The sequence below is a fragment of the Rattus norvegicus genome, chromosome 2 (genome assembly GCF_021556685.1).
Source record: "Rattus norvegicus strain SHRSP/BbbUtx chromosome 2, alternate assembly SHRSP_T2T, whole genome shotgun sequence".
In the NCBI taxonomy this organism is placed as follows: domain Eukaryota; kingdom Metazoa; phylum Chordata; class Mammalia; order Rodentia; family Muridae; genus Rattus; species Rattus norvegicus.
In genome coordinates this window covers 171281705-171302860 of record NC_141535.1, presented here as the reverse complement: position 1 = coordinate 171302860, position 21156 = coordinate 171281705, and the positions used below count along the sequence as shown (strand labels likewise).

General features: G+C 44.3%; 1 protein-coding gene across 15 annotated transcripts in view; it reads left to right on the top strand.

Annotated features, from left to right (window-relative positions):
* Trim2 (tripartite motif-containing 2) overlaps positions 1-21156 on the top strand; it is a 151643-nt gene that overhangs the window by 118616 nt on the left and 11871 nt on the right. For 8 of the 15 annotated variants that reach the window (XM_087627123.1, XM_087627126.1, XM_087627122.1 and 5 more), the window contains 5 exon segments: positions 323-1046; positions 13288-13391; positions 13671-13838; positions 19139-19307; positions 20467-20537. In XM_087627123.1, coding sequence (XP_087483249.1) covers positions 323-1046; positions 13288-13391; positions 13671-13838; positions 19139-19307; positions 20467-20537 — 1236 coding nt within the window. 15 annotated transcript variants of the gene reach the window in all.

The window sequence follows — 21156 nt, the reverse complement described above, 5'->3', positions numbered from 1 at the left end:
CGCTAGGGAAAAGTCACTGAGTAATGACTAATTCACATCGAGGAGACAATTTGTTTGCCCCATGTAAACAGATGACCCAAGAAATGCACGTGTGGGTGAGAGGCAGGGTGAGGCGGAAGGGAAATGGTACTGGAAATGCAACTTAGCATTTTGCATGGGTTCACTGGGTTAAATGGAATGCAGATAGTTCCGAGCCACCTGAGTGGGCGGGCACAGAAGTTGGTTCTTTTGGGCCGAGGGCTCTGCCCCAGCTCCTGGCAAGTGCCCTGCAGGTTGCACTGTGTCCTGTAGGAAGCGCTCATTGCCTTTGTGTACCTGACAGGTGCTGCAGTCGCAGCTGGATACCCTGCTCCAAGGCCAGGAAAGCATTAAGAGCTGCAGCAACTTCACAGCGCAAGCCCTCAACCATGGCACGGAGACGGAGGTGCTGCTGGTGAAGAAGCAGATGAGCGAGAAGCTCAACGAACTGGCGGACCAAGACTTCCCACTGCACCCGCGCGAGAACGATCAGCTGGATTTTATCGTGGAAACTGAGGGACTGAAAAAGTCTATCCACAACCTGGGGACCATCCTCACCACTAACGCGGTCGCCTCTGAGACGGTGGCCACGGGCGAGGGGCTTCGGCAGACCATCATCGGGCAGCCCATGTCCGTTACTATAACCACCAAGGACAAAGACGGAGAGCTGTGCAAGACAGGCAACGCATACCTCACCGCTGAGCTCAGCACCCCCGACGGCAGCGTGGCGGACGGAGAGATCCTGGACAACAAGAACGGCACCTACGAGTTCCTGTATACTGTGCAGAAGGAGGGGGACTTCACCCTGTCTCTCAGGCTCTACGACCAACACATCCGAGGCAGTCCGTTTAAGCTCAAGGTCATCCGCTCGGCGGACGTGTCCCCCACCACCGAGGGCGTGAAGCGACGAGTCAAGTCCCCAGGGAGCGGGCACGTCAAGCAGAAGGCTGTAAAGAGACCGGCCAGCATGTACAGCACCGGCAAGCGAAAAGAGAACCCCATCGAGGACGACTTGATCTTCCGAGTGGGTAAGGAGTGGGCGCTGTGCCCGGACTGAGGGGCTAAGGGACTACCTGGCAAGCACTCCTTGCCAGTTGGAATCCTGCATTTCCGAGCAGGTGGGGAGCTTCTGGTTGTTTTGTTAGGCTAGTTTCTGTAGGCTCTTCCAAAATGTTTCTTCTTTCCTTCCCCCTCCCCAACCCCCTTCCCCTTTTTCCTGATAAATGCAGCCAGTGAGAAGCTGAAAACAAGAAGGGGCCAGGCGTCGGGGGTGGGGGAAGAAGAACCAATAATACAATAGCAATTAAAAAATTGTTTATAATCTGGAAATTCAGTAAGATTCTCACTTTGGCGGGAGTGTCTTTGGAGGACTCCTGACTAACCCAAACACAGAGCCTTGCCTCAGGCAAATTCTTGTATTTCTGTGAAATCTATGGGTTTGGGCAGCGGCAGTCCCACAGAGTTCAAATACCTCTCTGCCTCCACTCCTGCAAGGAGTGGGAGATCTGAGGGAGTCAGTCTGCAGGGCAAGCCGGCTGTGCAGAGCTGGAAAACAGCTCAGGGTGGAGAAGGAAATTGGTTTGGGGTGGGGTTGGCAATGAAGCCAGAGGTGTAGCTGAGCTCAGAGGTGGGAATGCAGTTGCCCCTCCCTCTGATTTATGACCGGTAGCTTTTAATGTTTGTTTTCACCGCTTGTTTTCTCAAGAGAAAAGGACCTAAACATAAACCAAAAAAAGGGTGTTCGGCCATTTTTTTTTTTTTTTTCCGGAGCTGGGGACCAAACCCAGGGCCTTGCACTTGCTAGGCAAGCGCTCTACCACTAAGCTAAATCCCCAGCCTCGGTATTCAGCCATTCTTAAGGAAAAGCAAAGCTTGCATTTTGTTTCAGAAAGGATCAGTGGCCTGCCTCTTTCCCCTTGTTATGCAGCCTGCCTGTTCTCCCTGCTCCCTCCTGTGCAGGGCCTGAGAGTACTGCACAGTTTGTTAACTGACACACCTAGAAAGGAAATGGAGTTTTCTACCACAGAACTTCAGAGGCTGGGAATGTACAGATACACACCGCATATGTGCTCTGGGCAGGAAGGACGGAGGAAGGGAGCATGCTGGCCAACTTTCCCTCCCATCTCTTTTCCCTGGACTGTCTTGGGCAACTAAGGCACCTTGGAACACTGTGGGCTGAGTTGCCCTGTTAGTTCTCAAGGCTGAATCCTGGTAAAGACTGCAGAATGACGACATGTAATTTGTTCATTTGGAGCACGCTTTTCTTTGTCACCTGTGTAGTATGGTTCCAGGGGACAGGCTAGGACAGACACAGGACTGGATCCTGCCACTCCAGTTCTTCCACCTAAGCCTTAGGCCTATCCGACTCCTTTAGCTTCCATGTCCATAAAATGCAAAGTTCTCCTTTAGATTCTTCCATGATGGGAGTGGGGGGTGGGGAGGGACCTTGATGAATCAATTTCATTTCTTTTTACAGTCCATTTCGTCATGGACTATATGTTAGTACCATTTTTAATTATGTATGAGGGACCTTCATACTATTTACATAATGACTACAAGTGGGCATTCTCCTCAGCAGTGTAAAGCTTCCCTTTATCCACATCCTCATCAACATACTTTGTGTTTTTGACGGTTGGTTGGTTTTAATTTGCATTTACCTAGTAGTTAGTAATGTTGAACACTTTTATATACTTGTTGGCCACCTGGATGTCTTTTAAGAAATGTCTATCTATATCATTTGCCCATGTTTAAAGAGTAATAATAATGAATTATTATTATTACCATTATTATTATTGGTACAAGTACATCAGCATGCATGTGGAGGTCGGAGGACAACTTCAGGGTTAGTCCTCTCCTTCCTCTGTAAGAGTTCTGACCATCAGACCACTAGGTCTGTTTTGTGAGTCTTGACCTGCTGTGCATCTCACTGGCCCCCGGCTGTCTTCTCGCCATTGACTGTTTGGAGCCCAGAGCCCAGATGGACTGGTGCACCAATACAACTCCAGCATTTGAGAGTCTGAGGCAGAAGGATTTCAAGCTCAAGGTTACAAATGCAATGAGTTTTCTTAGTTTCTTTTTATGAGTATAGCAGCTCGGCAACATTAAGCTAAGAAATTTCTCTTCAATAAATAAAATAATCACCAAAGTGAAGAGACTAATAACAAACAAAAAAGAAAGCTTGTGTGATTACTTTAGCTCCTTATGTATCTTGGATATCAAGGCTTTCGTAGATGTGTGGTTGGCAGGGATTTTCTTCCCTTCTATTTAACTCTATTGATGGAGTTGCTAGGCTCATACCTAAAGCGCCATTGCTCCAACCAGCATCATGAGCTCCTCTCCCTGTGCTTCTTCCTGTGTGGTTTGCAGCCTCAGGTTCTAGGTGTTGAGTCTTTAATTGGGTGTAGGTTGCCTTTGTATTTGATATGAGGTCAGCTCTAATAATCTGTATGCCAACATCTGGACCTCCCAGCACCGTTTATGGAAGAGATTCTTTTTGTCCCCATTGTCGCCTCTTTGTCACAGATCAAGTTAACCATGAATGTGTGGCTTTATTTCTGAGCACTCATTCTGTTTGTGGTCTGTGAGTTTTTCTCTGTTTTTGGGACAATCTCACTCACTATGTTCACTTTGTAGTTCAGGCTCCCCTTAAATTCTATATTCCCTACCTTGCACTACCAAGAGCTGGGATTATAGGACGAGCATGACCTCTGAGTCTTGTATTCCACTAGAGTGTGTGTGTGTGTGTGTGTGTGTGTGTGTGTGTGTGTGTCCTTTTTAGGCTAATATTATTCTTTTTGTCAGGAATAGCATAAAGTAGATGTTGAAATCAGATGATATAATGTCTCTAGATTTGCTTTTTTCCTTTTAGCTTTAGCTTTTTGGAGGTTTCTGTGGTCACACATGAATATTAGCATTGCTTTTTCTACTTCTTTGAAAACAAAGTCATTGGGATTTCGGAAAGTATTGCAGTGACTTTGCAGACACTTTGAGTATGGATGCTCTCCAATATGTATTGTTTCAGTCTGTGAGCACAGAATATTTTCCCACTTATTAATGCCTTCATAAATTCTTTCATCAGTGTTTCTTGGTGTTCAGAGGTCAGACCTTTTATACTATTGGTTAAAAATATCCTTAGGACTTGTGTAGTTGTTGTTTTAATTCTTTAGCTTCATGCCTTAATCCAGACTCTAGTAAAAGTCAGCACTCATGATGCAGTAATAAAGCTCAAAAAAAATGTTTTTAATTCCAGAACTCCAGAGGCAGAGGCAGGCAGATCTCTGAGATCAAGGCCAGCCTGGTCTACAAAGTGAGTTTCAGGACAGCCAGGGCTACATGGTGAGACCATGTCTTGAACTCAGCACCTCCCACAAAAAAAAAAAAACCCACAAAAACAAAACCATTAAATTAAAGGAATTCTAGATGGTGTTTGGAATCAGGGGAAGGGTATGGGCATTTTCTGAGGCAGGCACTGTGCCATGTGTCATCTTACTGAAGATCTCTAGTAGATATAAGACTGCTCCAGTTCTGATTACTCCGCTGAATAATATACCTGTTGATATAATAATATACCTGTTGATATGATGTTAGGTACGCTGGAGGCAGCTACTGCTAGCTTATTCGATGGCTCCATGGTATTAACTTGATGTCACTAAAAATTATTTAAACTTTGGAAATAAGTAAATAACACAGATCAGAGCTCCCTCTCCCAACCCCTCAGCCTACTCCTAAAGCCATATCATCAGGGCAACATATAATTATCCTTACCACGGCAGGAATACAGACTTAGAGAAGTGAAAGCTGCAATCTTGAAACGCCCCTTAACTTCTGTGGTTTTCCAAAATTGAGTGGTGTGGTATCTCCCATGTCTGACAACTTAATTGAATGCCCACTGTAAGTGAATTATAGTGTCTCTCAAATATTTTGTTGAAAAAGAATTCTGAATGAGTTGAGAGAAGTAACTCAGAGCTCCTGTTGGTGACAGTTCCCGGCCATGCAGAATTTCCTTTCTGGGCTTGCTGACTAGGAGTTATGAGCTGGTTTAGTCAGCGACAGAGAGCATCATTGAACAAAGGGGAAGCAGACGATGTGGGAGGGAGGGAAAGAATCACAGTTGAATTGTTTCAAAATATGTAATTCATACCCCATACCTTAATGAGTTAGTGGGAAATTGGATGAAGCACCCATCTGTACTCTAGAGTGTGTCATCTGAGGTGGATGTGTGGGGCTGGAGAGGCGGTCTAGCTCAGAACATTCTTCAGACTCTGGGATTGATCCACCAGAATGCAGAAGAGAAATGTGCATAGGATAGGGTGGAATAGAATAGACTAGGATAGGATAGGATAGGATAGGATACGATACGATACGATACGATACGATAGATTTCATTAGCAAGTACAAGTTCATAGAAACATTCTATCCTATTTCATGTCCCAATCCTGCCTCACCTCTGTAAACCACTTTCTTCCTTAAACTCTGAGATAGGGAGGTCATGTTAAATGAGCTCACTCTAAGACCCCTATCTCAGTCCTTTGATAATCTTACCCTTGGGAACTCTCCCTTCATTTCAAGTGGAAGAAGTAGTTACTGTAATATTAAGTACAAGGCACTGTACTCAATGTGCTAATCAGATTTCTCTTCCTCTTTAAAAAAAAAAAAACCCTTGAGATATTAACTAAAAAAAGAGAAAAGGTTTATTTGGCTCACAGTTTTGGAGACTCTAGTAATGTAATGTAGGTCAGTTCCATTGCTTTGGGGCCTGCGGTGAGGCAGTGCCTTGTGTTGTGAGGACATGATGAAGTGACTGTCTTACTTCATGGTGACTTGAGAAACAAAATCAGGAAGAGTAGGGCTGAAGTCCCCATATCTTCCTCAAGGTATGTCACTAATGAACTAACTTCCTTCCACCACGCCTTTCTTAGTCAGGGTTTCTGTTCCTGCACAAAACATCATGTCCAAGAAGCAAGTTGGAGAGGAAAGGGTTTATTCAGCTTACACATCCACGTTGCTGTTCGTCACCAAAGGAAGTCAGGACTGGAACTCACACAGGGCAGGAACCTGGAGGCAGGAGCTGATGCAGAGGCCATGGAGGGATGTTACTTACTGGCTTGCTTCCCCTGGCTTGCTCAGCCTGCTTTCTTATTGAACCCAGGACCAGCATCCCAGAGATGGCACCACCCACAATGAGCTGGGCCACACCTGCCCCAATCACTAATTGAGAAAATGCCTTACAGCTGGATCTCATGGAGGCATTTCCTCAAGGGAGGCTCCTTCCTCTGTGATAACTCCAGCTTGTGTCAAGTTGACACACAAAACCAGCCAGTACAACACCCTACCTCTTAAAGGTTCAAACACCCCCAGTAGTGCTGTAAGCCAAGGACTAAGCCTTCAATACATGGGCCTTTGGGTCACATTCTACCTCCCAACTTGAGCTCTGTGCCATAAAGTGCAGCAAGGGAACAGGACAGATGTTACAGGTGTTACTCACTCAGAGAGCTTATGGTGTAGGGAGGGATACAATTAAGCAGTTAGTATAATGTGGTGGGCAGGAGTGGACTTCTCTAAAGGATTCTAAGAGAAAATGTGATCCATGTGAGCCCAAAGAAAGCTGTCAATTTAAAGTCTAAAATGATACACCCTGGAGCTGGCGAGAGCGCTGCTGTTGCAGAGGACTGGAGTTCAGTTCCCAGTACCCATATAGGGTGGCTCAGAACCACTTGTAATTCCAGCTTCAGGGCCTCCGTGGGCACTTGCACACATGTGTGTGAATCATCAGCCTATTCTGTCCATAAGGGCAGTGGGAGCAGGGACGTCAAAAGGGGAAGCCCAGTGAGTATGTACGGTGAATGACCACACTGGGACCGCTTGTCAGTAGGCAGGGCAACTCTACTTAGGGTGATCGAAGGCTTCGCAAGTGTTGGGGGACTGAGGGAAAGGACATCCAGGATGGGCAAAGGTCATTGGCTTATGGCTTAAGGTACCTGGCAAACCTCATTAGCCTGGGGAAGCACTTCAGGAATCTCAAGTGCTGAATGAACGGGTGTTATCAGGAGAATGGAAATTGATCCTATAAACTAATTGAGGCTATCTGACCTTCCTCAGATAGAGGTGAGTGTGGAGGCTTAGAATTCCCTGCACAAGGTCAGAGAAAGAGAAATTTTGTTAAAGGAAGGAATTTCCCATTCTGTTCTAAGTCCCAGAAGGCTACTATGTCAGTGGTAGACTTTGACCTTAATTAGCAGAGTTTTTCCAGACATGTGCACATACATGCAGACGACGACGACGATGATGATGATGATGATGATGATGATGATAAAGATGATGATGATAACTATTATTTTTGGACAGGGCCTCACTATGTAGCCCTGGTGGTCCTTGACCTCGCCGTAGACCAGACTGGCCTGGAACTCAGAGATGGGGCACATGTGTCTGCCCCTGCCTCTTGAGTGCTGTGATTAAGGAATATACCACCGGAGCTGGCCAAAGAGAAATCGTGTGTATATATTGAAAAAGTGCAGTTTTCTCTTTCTTCTGTGTCTAGCTCCAGCCTCCTCAACTGCACAGTGGAGAGGCTGTTTATCCCGATGGCTCATGACAGAGAGTTCGTAAGAAAGTGCTGTGTGTATTGCTGAACATTTCGTTTTCTCACGATGCAGCACGAGCTAGAATTTACTGCCCGGCATTAATAACTCACACATGCACTCACGTAGCGAGGGCTCGTTAAGCACCTGCCTGGCTGATCGTCCCGCATTATGCCATGTCCCTGCCTCAGTTACATCTGGGAAGATTCTTTCATTCAAACTCCTTCATACCAAGTTGGGGAGAGTGGTCAGAAGAGATATTCATTGCTGGTCCTCTGGATTCAGTTTAGGGGTTCACTTCCTAGACATTTGGAAGTGATCATGGAGAGTAGGGTTCAGACGCTGTAGGTTTGAAAATTCCTCTTGTGATTCCCAGGCTAGTTTTCCATCCAGGAAAAAAAATAGCTTAATTATTTTTTTACTCACTTTTCTTTTCTTTTCTTTCTTTTTGATACAGAGTTACTCTGTGTAGCTCTGGCTGTCCTGGAACTTGCTCTGTGTACCAGACCAGGCTGGCCTCCCACTGAGGCTCCTGCCTGAGCCTCCCAGTGTGGGGATTAAATGTGTGCACTGCCACAACCACCTTATAGTTTAATTACCTTAAGAAATTATTGCTAAATTATTTATACCTCCCTTAAATCTGATTAGTTAATAACTAATATAAGTAATTATGAAATGAATCTTTTAGATGAAAATAGGAAATGATTTCATAAGTACTGTTAATATATGTATTGTTTTTCTTATCAGTGTTGTGAAAGACTTTGTCTTCATTACATATTTTTAATGTTCTGTGTACATATATCTGCATGCATGTGTGTGCACATGTGTGTGTGCACGCATGTCTGTGTGTGTGCAAGTTAGGAAAATGCTCTAAGACCGGGACAAGTCACCCGCCTTCGTCACTTACTTAAAATACTGTAGAGAGACAAAAGAGACTTGTCTGTTGACCAAATAGAATTTCCTAAGGAGCTGGAAATGCAAAGCTTGACCCAAATAATTTCCAACTTCTATAATTCCTATTTACTTCATTTTCACGACAAGCCACTGTACAAACACTTGAGCATTCTATTCACAGATAGCACAGTGTTGGCACGGTGTCTACTTCAGTTGCCAGTAAAAGGTAATCAGCATCAATTGTCCTTCGAGATAAGCTGATGCAAACTGGGTTCAGGACAAAGAAAGGAGGATGGGAATCTCTGACGAGACCGAAGGTGCTCCTAAGAATGAGGGCCTGGAACAGTGCAGGTGTGCACTAGGCTGGGGCTGGGGAGGCATGGACTTTAACCTACCTCTCTCTCTCTCTCTCTCTCTCTCTCTCTCTCTCTCTCTCTCTGTGTGTGTGTGTGTGTGTGTGTGTGTGTGTGTGTGTGTGTGTGTGCAGGCATTCATGTGAATGTCAGAATGTCAGAGGACAACTCTTTCCTCTATGGGGGATTTGGGGCAGGAACTAAAGCTTGAGTACTTGAGTGGCAAAGGCTTTTTTTTTCCTACCTGCTGAGTGGCCTTGCTGAGCCATACTTGTTTTATCTGGCCTGTTTTATAAGTGTGCACTGTGGTTGACTGATGGCCCTCCCTTCCTGTGGTTTTATTTACAAACGGGGCAACAGACACAGGCTGAGGACACCCCATGACCAGACACAGGCTGAGGGCACCCCATGACCAGACACAGGCTGAGGGCACCCCATGACCAGACACAGGCTGAGGGCACCCATGGCCAGACACAGGCTGAGGGCACCCCATGACCAGACACAGGCTGAGGGCACCCCATGACCAGACACAGGCTGAGGGCACCCATGGCCAGACACAGGCTGAGGGCACCCATGGCCAGACACAGGCTGAGGGCACCCATGGCCAGACACAGGCTGAGGGCACCCATGGCCAGACACAGGCTGAGGGCACCCATGGCCAGACACAGGCTGAGGGCACGCCATGGCCAGACACAGGCTGAGGGCACGCCATGGCCAGACACAGGCTGAGGGCACCCATGGCCAGACACAGGCTGAGGGCACCCATGGCCAGATGCTCAGCAGAGGTGCAGAACCTCTTTTCAGCAGAGTGCTTTGTCCCACTGCTCTGGTGACCCAGTGCTGGCAGCTTTCAAGAACTCCCTCATTCATCGCAGAGGGAAAGAGTCACCCTGCCCTGGATTCTGATCGGATTAACATGGAGTTTGACGGAATGTCTTCCTGCCCCAAATTCAGGTCTTTGCCATTTCTACTGGTGCTCAGAATTGTGGCCTTGTTTCTGTACAGCACAAAAACACGTCAGTGTTTTGGGAGCCTCTGTTTTTTTTTTTTTTTTTCTTCTAGCATCAGCTGTTTGTTCTAGAAAGCAAATGGAATCTTTTCACTAATACCATTTTTTCCCCCTATTTCCTGGTACGCACTGAGTCTTCTAGAAACACAATGGCTTTTGTCCTTAGCCAAAGGTTAAATGAAGGAGATCCACAGGCAGTGTTTGTCCCTGCCTGTATCCGAAGGGCAGCAAATCAATGTTCATCTACTCGCCTCAGGTGTCTCCAAGCTGCCTTTCTTGTCTTTGTCATTAGTCACCCCATGGCTGTGGGGACATTGCCCGTTTCACATATGCAAGGATCTGATAAGTTATTTCTCTGTCAGTGAAATGAGCCAATTCGAGCCTGATTAAAGTGCACAAAGGTAGGTTTATTGGGAAGCTGCTCACAAGCAGGCTCACTGGTCCCAAGGAGGAGGCCAGGGAAGTGGCCCTGGGGTGGGAGTCACAGGGGAGGGGGAAGAGAACGAGAGAAAGCACTCTAGCAGAGACAGAAGAGAGAAGAGATACCAAAATGACTGGATTATGTAGGGAAGAGCTTCTGGGGGGGGGGAAGAAAGCCCACTCCCCAGGTAGAAAGTTCAGGGCAGAAGGCAGGGTATACACTGTAACAGGTAGGGACTGAGGAATGCTGGGAGAACCTGGAGGCTGGGACCACCTTGGTATGCTAAATATACACCTTAGCTTTTTGTCCCAGCGTCTGAAACCCAACTGGATTTACAATACTGGGGGTGGGGTGGGGGTGTTGTCATTTCTTTGTTTCTGTTCCAATCCCAGTTTTTTTTAAGGCTCTTACTCTTTTAAAAAAAAATGTATTTAGGGCTGGAGAGATGGCTCAGCGGTTAAGAACACTGCCCGCTCTTCTAGAGGTCCTGAGTTCAAATCCCAGCAACCACATGGTGGCTCACAGCCATCTGTAATGGGATCTGATGCCCTCTTCTGGTGTGTCTGAGGACAACTACAGTGTAGTCATATAAATAAAATAAATAAATCTTTAAAAAATGTATTTATTATTAGTGTGTGCTGACATATGCCATTGACTGTGTGGAGATCAAAGGAAAACACGTGTGTGTGTGTGTGTGTGTGTGTGTGTGTGTGTGCGCGCGCGCGCGCGCGCGTGTGCGCGTGTGCATGCGTGTTCTGTCTTTCACCTTTATGTGCTTCCAGGGGTTCAGTCCCAGTTGCCAGGCTGTTGGGATTGACCTGCTGACTTACTGAGACACCTCATCCACGGGCCCCAAGACTCTTGCTTTCAAGTTGGTCCTGATACCTCCTTCTGATAACGTCCTACTGTTGTTTATCAATTTTAAATTGTATTTATTTATTTTGGGGCAGGGACTATCTGTTCCAAGCCATTCTCCTTCTTTTGCTCCTCCTGTGCCCAGTTGTTCAGCCATCAGCAGGAGAGACCCCAGACAAACCGCACGGGTGCATACCTTTTTAATGGGCCAGCCCCACCTTTCTCATCTGTATGACCAGATATCAACTCATCGTTTCCATTTCCGTTCTATTTTTTTTTACTTGTCTATTTGTTGTGAGCCCAACTCTTACAATTGTCCAGGCTGGCTTTGAACCCCTTGGCTCCAGCAGTTTCCCTGCTGGGCTCCATTTGGGAACCACAATGCCCTGCTTTCACACACCAGTTTTAAAAACAAGCTCCTTCATTTTACATTCATGCCTCTTGCCAAGGTCCTGTGGACCAAGTAATACATTTAATGAACTAGGAATTTCATGGTGCAGGGCTTTCTCTTTGGGGATGTGAGGTTTTTCTCTCTTGTGCTTGGAGGCACTAGACACAGAATAAGTAAACTTGAGAGGGCCCCTGACTTTGGAACAATGATGGTCACTGGGATCTGGTGAAAAGCAGCTAATCCAAAATGGACCTGCCCGGCCCAGCAATTCTGTTGTTGATTTGTTCACATCAGCTGACATCTGGGGACGGCTAAAAAATATTCCATTACTCTTTTAATAGAAATTAAATTATAATTTATTTTTCTTTTTAGGAATTAAAATTTGAGCTTCTTTCTAGGACACACTCAGGCATTTTACCTGTTTATATCCATGAATACTGAAATAAGTTATTCAGATTTTTTTTTAAAAAAGGTGATAGCTGTTAACACGCAGATATATATTTTTACTTTTCTTCCCTCTCTCTCCTTTTTCTTTGTAATCAAAGAGTCCAGTGGTCAAGTTTGACCTTAAACCCAGCACTAGGGAGATTAAGGCAAGGGCAAACTCAAGGCCAATCTGGACCACACATAGTAAGACCCTGTCAGCACGAGCATGCACACCCATACATAACACACAGGCACACGCACATATACACACACACACATACATACACATGCACACACACACGCACACACATACACACACGCACACACGCGCACACACATGCATGCATAACACACACACCCATGCATAACACACACGCACGCATGCACACACGCACACTCACACATATACACATACACACACGCACGCACACACACATGCACGCACACACACATATACAGATACAAGCACGCATGCACACACACATGCACACACATACACACACATACACACATGCATGCACACACACATACACACATACACACATGCATGCACACACACATACACACATACACACATGCATGCACACATACACACACATGCACACACACACACACACACACACACGCACGCATGCACGCACGCAAGGGTGAGATAGATATCAGGAATATAGATAGCCACCGAAGTTCAGAGCCTTAGAAAAGAATACGGATGTGGATCCAGTGTGGGAGAACCATGCTGCTGGTTCATGACATCTGTGGCTTTAGGGTGCATTGTGTACTCTGAAAGACAGATGCCCAGGCTTCCTCTGACAGCTGCTGAGTAAGGGTGAGATTTTGACAAAACTTTTAAATACACTCCTATCTTGTAGCTGAATAGTTGGAATATTTTTATTATTTTTTTGTGAAAGCTGAATATATTTTAACTGTTAATATTCAGCCTCAGACTAATTAGAGAAAATTAGCATTTGCCTAAGAATGATTTTTGCAAAGACCTTATTGGTCTGAAAGGGAAGGCCAGCAGTTCATGGATTAAGTCATAAGGGAAGCCACCATCCCCCCTATATATATGTACATACACACATATACATATATATGTGTATATATACATACATACATACATACATACATACATACATACATACATACATACATACAATCAGTGCAGAGACTGTGGCTGAGGCTCACTGAACGCCGGCTTAGCATACACACAGCTATGAGTCCATCCGTACAGTGGAAAAGAAAAAAGACAATATATTCTCATGCTACTTGGGGAAGCTTGGATTACCCTTCTGTTAATCTAATTCTCTATAACTTAATTTCTATGCTTTTCTCATTTATCTTAGGTACCAAAGGAAGAAACAAAGGAGAATTTACAAACCTGCAGGGTGTGGCTGCATCTACGAGTGGAAAGATATTAATTGCAGATAGTAACAACCAGTGTGTGCAGGTATAGCCCTACATGCCTTCCTTTGACTGAGTGACTAGAGATAGGTGTGCATTTCTTTACTTTAGATTCAAGATAAAGAGTATGGGGAAGGAACAAGAGAAGTATATAGACTTCTGTTTTAAGTGTGTGTGTGTGTGTGTGTGTGTGTGTGTGTGTCGGGGGAGATTTCTTAAGCAGCATGGGCAGATTCTGATCCGTAGTGCACTTCACAAATGCCTTTCCTGCCCCAGTGATTTCTGTGCTAGCTTAGATTCTAACGGATGTAAATCTGTTGTACAGATCTTTTCCAATGACGGACAGTTCAAAAGTCGTTTCGGCATCCGAGGTCGATCCCCAGGACAGCTCCAGCGTCCCACAGGGGTAGCGGTGCACCCCAGTGGGGACATCATCATCGCAGATTATGACAACAAGTGGGTCAGCATTTTCTCCAATGATGGGAAGTTTAAGGTAAGAGTGACTACTATTTGAACACTTAATAGTAGAAAGAACAAGAAATATGACATTAAATTATGTTTTCTTGGTTTAAATCCAAGCCATTATTTTATAATTCATCATATAGGGTGATCAATCTCAGTTATGTTAAAGAAGAGTAGCTGTGATAATTTTATAAACTTGCTCTCTCACCCCACATGCATGTGCACATATATAGGCACATATACATGTGTATGCATACACATATGTATATATATGCATGCACACATACATGCTTACCCATTCATGTGTGTTTTAAGTGTGATTTATTTTATAAAGCTTATTTGCTTTAAAAATCATGTTTATCAGGAAACTATATTGGTTACCTTAATTTGAATTAAAAAAAAAAAGACTCCTGCAAAGGGTTATAAAGAGGCAGTTTATGATTCCCAAATTAATTTCCAGACTGCCTCAAGGTTTTTCTACTTTCTCAGGCCTGTGGTAGAAAACCTGGGAGAAGCATCATTAAAATGCACTTAGCTCAAATTTAAAACATACGCAGTCATATTGAGAAAAAAGCCAGAGGCACAAGAGCTGTCGGTTGTAAATCATTTGCCATAACCTGAAAAGGCAACATTAACGAATGTCGCATAGAACTAAGAAGGAAAAGAAAATGGATAGGGATCAAGCCTACACCCGGGATCCTGTCTCCAGACTTGTGCTACTGCCCTTCTATCCCTTCTTGGCAAAATGTAAAAATGGCGTCTCTGTTGGTCAGCCCTTTATTGTTGAGACAAAATGCCTAAGAAAACAAACTTAGAAAATACTTAGTTTGGCTGAGGACTTTGAGGCCTTCAGTCCGCAGTCACTTAGCTCTTGTGCTTTGTTTCTATGGCAAAAGGAAGCACGGGATGGAGGGAGTCGCTGAGCCCACGGCTCAGGAAAGCAGAGCAAGCAGGAAGTGAACGAGTCCCACAGCCTCCTTCAGGGGTGTGCCCCCGTGATCTCCCTTTTTTCCACTGGGCCCTACTGCCTCCCAGCACCAGTGAGGACTAAGCCTTCGACACCCGGACTTTGGGTATATTCAAGATCCAACCCTAACAGCTTCTGTTTCTTCTTAAGTCATCAGGAACTAGTGGAGCCCAGTGGAGTCTCCTCTCCGGTCTTACCAAAGAATCACCGTCACTCAGACCATTTTGTGCCATTATTCACAAGCCTATAAGGCACTGGGTCAAAGGTCTTTCGGAAGAGCATGCGAATTGTGCTTTGTGCTGTCTCTCACCCAGCCTACCAAGGCTTCTAATTTATTTGACAACAAGAACTTGAACTCAGATCAACCCCTAAAATCCCACTTCTGGGCTTTACTAACTTTTAGTCTTTGGAAAAATCCCATCATTTCTCTGAGTATTTAAAATTTGGGATTTAAAAACATCTATCTCACAGGATTTGAGTACAGATTAAATGACATTTATTTCTGGATTTTTATATGGGTCTCATCTAAGAAATGTTTGTTTTTTCTCATGCCTCTTGTAATCTTTTCCAAAACATAAAGTTTGGGTGACCAGCTGTGATTTGGGCTTCGTGGCCTAATGAAGGTGTTTACTTGCCACCACACCACTCCTTTTCTGAAGGTTTGGAGTGTTTTTCCTAATCCATTCTGGAACTTTCTCTCACTGATTAGAAGCAGTGGAAGGCTTCGGGTTGTCATGGTTACTTCATGACATTTACAAGATGGTATTTATGAGATGAGTCACATTTTTTTTAACTCTTCAATTAGAACCCTTGCTTTATGTGAGGTAATACCTTTTCAACATAAGAAAATAAAAGGCTGTCCCCTTTAACACTGATATTACATCTTTTTGTTCCGCTAGAACCTGACAGCTCCATATAACAGTCATGGGTACAGGAAGCTCTTAGCCTTTCTGTATCTTCCAACACCCAACCGTAACAACTCTGGTAGGAACATGGAGAGAACTGTTTGTTGTCCTTTAGAGGAACTCTAGTTTGGAGAGAACCTGCTTACTCTTGTTTTAGACTCTGGCAAGACAATCAGCAATCTGTCCATTCGGGAGCAAATACAGCAGCAGCTTTTGCATATTGAGCAAGAGTTTGCTAGCTAAAAGAGAGAGAGAGAGAGAGAGAGAGAGAGAGAGAGAGAGAGAGAGAGAGAGAGAGAGAGAGAGAGAATGGCCCCCTGATTGAGATATTTTCCACTCATGACTTGATAGTTCAATAGCACTTGGAAGAACTGAAATCCTGAAGCTGGGCGCTATTGGTCATGAGCGCCTTAAACACTGTAAAGTGCAGCCAAGACCTTGGAGCACTCCTGCCCCCTAGAGGACAGAGAAGGATATTGCCTGTTGCAGCAAGAACCTTTAGGATAGATGTTGGTTAGACCCCATACAAAGAGAGTGCATAAAAACACTTGAGCGCTGTACAAAGTTCGTCCAGGTAGGCAGGCTCCAACATAGTGTCGGGAGATTACTGTTTTGCTTCTTTAATGGGACAGTGAACTCAACAGTGCAACTGACTTCCCTCTGACCACAGCACGGTCTTTATATTTGCTCCTAACTATCTCAGATGTGTAGCATCTTTACTACCGTTTTTATAGACATCTGGTTTGTAGTCGAGCAGTGATCCTTCCCTGCCCCCTTTTATGTTTTCCCTTTCATCTTCCCTCATGGTTTATATCTTCCAGACCGGCCGGGAGCCTTTTGTAATCAGAAAATAAAATTAAAATAAAAAATACATACATACAAAACACAAATATGGTGACCTTTGCGACCACTGTATTCTAAAATGTCTCAACTTTTCCCTCTTCAGTGTGAAAGCCACTGTTGAGTTAAATGCTCTCGTTTAACTGTCTCCTACCAAGATCTGAAGTATGTTTCTTACTACTCTAAGTTAGCGGGGGAACTTGGGGAGGCCAAACACACGGCTTCTTATTTCACTTTGTAGAATTCAGTGCATCTGAACTGGAAACAATAGTGAGGGGTTGGGGAAATCAACATTTGGTTTCAGCTTTAAGTTGTGCTTGTAGATCTGCCCTGGCCGGCATCCCACAGTAGAAACGAGATAATCCTTTGGCTTCTCTTTTCATTCTAGATAATTATCCACTTGGTATTCTATGGGTGAGTCACCTGAATAACTACTGTTGTTTGTAACATTAAGTAGTGGTGTATTAGGCGGTAATGAGCAGAGTGTCAGCTCTCCTTTTGATCTCTCCTGATACCTTCCTTTCAGACTTGAAAGAGTGTGAGCGATTTCCTTACATGCCATTTTGTTAGAGCCTCTTTAATCTTCCGGCTTCGTTGCAGCATCAGAATCAAACTTACACAAGAGATTCCCTTGGCCTAAGACAAGATGTTTCCCTTCAACGTAATTGTGTCTCCCTGCTCTAGGGCAATCTCACCTTAATCTCCATCACTGGTAGACCTGGAGGAATAAAGAACCACATGAGAAGTCCTACTCAGAGAAAGTTCCATCGCTGTATTAGGCAGTGAGGAGTACATTGTAGGAGGCTGGAGGGATGACTCAGTGGATGAAGCTTTTGTTGATTTTGTAGAGAACCCAGCACCCATGTTGGTGGCTCACAACCATCTGTAACTCCAGTTCCAGGGGATTTGATGCCTTCTTCCGACCTTTGAGGTCACCAAACACGCACATGATGCCCAGACATACATGTGGGCAAAATACTCATACACATAAAGTAAAATAAATGACTCTAAAAAATTAAAGTGTACATCTGTGGCTCACAGATTTCTATCAGGCAGTGCTTAATGGAGAGAGAGGGCTTTATAGCAGAACATATGAGGTGTAATCAGTGTGGAGTTAGTGTTTTATTTAAAAGATAACACAAATAGGCTTTTAAAGCACATGTAGAAAAAGTATAAAATAAAAGGTAAGAGTTCCTTTTGCCACCACTGATCCTACCCCTACCTCACACCTCACCTCAACCCACACCCCACACCCCCACCTCTACTTCCTAGGCTACAGACTCTGGTGTCTTTTCTTCCCAGAATTCCAATCTGCATATGGGAATACCGAGACCCAAGATTGTTCAGGTTTTTCCTACAAAATGATGTAGTTTGAATGTCAGCCATGAACAGCTTTATATCTCTAGTTTACTATATATACTCTAGATCTTTATATCATCTCTAGATAACTTATACCTAATACAACATAAATGCCGTGTAGATATTGGTTGTGTTGAATTGTTTGGAGGATAGTGGGGGGTGGGGGGGGAGGTCCGCATGTGCTCATTAGAGATTTGATGTGAGGTTGATTGAGTCTATCGAGTCTGTATAAATGCAGTATTAAAGTATATGGAAATGTGCTTAAAAAGATCTAATGCTTTGCTCTTGCTGTTGAAACTGAGAGGATTTAGTCATGATTTGGTAGCTGGGAGAATGGCTCAATCTATAAAATACTTATGGTGTAAACATGGGAGCCTGAGTTTGATCCCTGTAACACACATCACTTTCCTATTTAGCAAGCTCAAAGGCAACGAGAGACTCTGCCTCAAAACACAAGGCATCCATCCCTTGATAAACAACGCCCAAAGTTGGCCCCTGGCCTCTACACACTTGTAACACACATATACATTTACCTTCCCACATACATACATACATACATACATGTATATCTATGCACACACACAAATAATAAACACAATTAGGCTAGTTTATAAAAATTCTAGACTTTTTCTAATGTAGTAAACAAACGTCCATTGAGTACAACTTTATGAATCAGTAAGTGTGGTAGGCTTTGAGCACGCAATGGTGGGTGGGATCGATGTGACTTCCAACCACGTGGAACTTAACGAAGCTTAATGGCACCTGCCGGAGATTTTAGTGCTGAGTATGAAATGTAACAGCAATGGTAACGGCTACTATTTAGCGGCCATTTACTATTATATAACATTGAATATTTTTATGTTATTTATTAGTTGCTTTTTTAAAGGTTTTAGAAAGAAATATAAGGAATCCCAAGGTTAAAGGAAGTGAGTGAATCTGTCTAACTTCCGACGTGCTCAAATCAAGTGACAGGAGCAAGATGTCTTTCTCTAGACCCTGTACTGTATCATCGAGTGTCCGTTTAGAAGGGCACTATGGTCCAAATTTGGTGGCAAATGTCTTTAAAAACAAGCCTTTTATATAAATGCCTGTAGCAGATGCTGAATATGGCAGAGCCGTTCTTCTGGGACAGAGATAACCTTGGTCGACGTGGTACGCAGAACATTCGAGCAGATGTTTCTCTAAGACAGCTAACTAGCTTCAGATTGGTTTCTGGAATGCTTTGAACTTTGATGTATGTTTCTGTACTTTTTTTAACAGACAAAAATTGGATCAGGAAAACTGATGGGGCCCAAAGGAGTTTCTGTGGACCGCAATGGGCACATTATTGTGGTGGACAACAAGGCATGCTGCGTGTTCATCTTTCAGCCCAACGGGAAAATAGTCACCAGGTTTGGTAGCCGAGGAAACGGCGACAGGCAGTTTGCAGGTACACTTGATGGTAATATGTGAACCCCCTTCTTTTGCTCACACTTGCATGATGTTTGAGCATGTTGAAGGTGCCCAGTTCCTCAGTGTGCCCGCCATCTTTAGGAAGAATGCAGCGGGTGGAGCCAGAGCAGGGGGTGTGTCGGGGGCGGAGCCAGAACAGCAGCTGTAAGCAATGAAGATGCTTCTTATTTGTCCTGAGAAAGCTCAGTTAAAATTGCAGCCTTTAAATGGTTTCTACCGGTGGCTGCTCACACTGCAGACATTGGCTTTTTAAATATTTGTATTAAGTGAAGCAATACATCTTAAAATAAAATATTTACCACCACCAACAACAACAAAAAACCCACAAGGGTTTGAAGACCAATGAGCGACAGTTTCCCATGGCTGCAGTTTTCTTTCACAAGCCTCTGGATGGGGGTTATTTCACCTTTGTGGGTTACTGTAAGAGAGCAGGAGTGTAGAATATTTGCTAAGAGCAGCAAAGGCAGTCTTTTTTTCCTCCCATTTTGCGCTGTGCAACTTTGCAATCACACGCTTTTTTGGTTGTGCACATCTGCAAGAAAAGGCTGAGCACGGTCCATTGATTTTCCTTTCAAAGGATGCTTGGCGCGATTTCCGAGTTTAGCTGGCATCGTCTTTCTTTGTGTTCATTCTCTCCTTCTTTGTCTGGCCCAGATTCTGAACAGTCACTCAATATTATAAAATGCAGGCTTTCTGCTCAGTTTTGTTTTTTTTTTTTTCAAGGAGAAAAATTATATTTTGGAACCTCTTTCCCAGAGCGAATAACAGCGATATTTTTCTTTGTAGGATTCCTTTATTTCCCTACTTAGTGGTCAGAGGGGATGGGTATGGTTTATGGAGGGCAGTGCAGAGAAGGGTTGCTGGTACTTCCTGCTCACCCTACTTTCTTAGGGCTGCCACTTTTAAGCCTTGGTGGGGTGAGGCCAGAGCAGACAGCTGAGAAACATGCTGGATCCAGTTTATCAGGAGCTAGAAGTCTGGCCGAGTGACTGTCCGTGGACTGGGGCTTGGGCTCTTTGTTCTTTCTTATTAATTAAGTCAATGTGTAGCCTTGTCCTGTGCTGCAGCAACTGCTGTGTTTGTCATTGTGTTCTCTGTCAGAGCCCTCATGTGTTTCTCCCCCCGTTTCATTGCAGGTCCCCATTTTGCAGCTGTGAATAGCAGTAATGAGATCATCATTACAGATTTCCATAATCATTCTGTCAAGGTACTATTATCACTCCAACTGTTGTTAATTCGGCATTGCTTGAACGGAGAAATTGGTCTAGTTGTAAATAAGAGACAACACTGTGCAGACACTCAGAACTGAATGGAGTAAACCTGATCTGTCTTCAGCTTCAACACAAAGGTTTTAATGTGGACTTTCATACTGGTGGATAAAATAAGATGGCCGCCAGTGTCTTAATTGGAAACGGAGATGAATGAGGATGAATGGAAAGTTTGTAAAACAGTTGCTCAGACATAAAGACAGAACTTTCTGTAACTCACTTGCCACTTCAAGTGTGTTTGTTAATAATCAACACACTAAAAATTCACTGCTTAGATCTTCTGCACCATAAGGCCTTTAAAAACCAGGTGTTAGAACTCCGCTAAGGCAACAGACTCACAGGCATGTCGGGAGTCAGTCAGTGTCCATCCACGCAGTGTATCAAATATTTATTTCTTCCAGCATTTTCTTGCACTCAGGAAAACATAGAAAATAATGGCCTTGATGGCATGGTGGTAGGAGCCTTTAATCCCAGCACTGGGAAGGTAGAGGCAGGCAGATCTGAGTTCCAGGCCAGCCTGATCTACAGAGTGAGTTCTAGGACAGTCAGGGCTACACA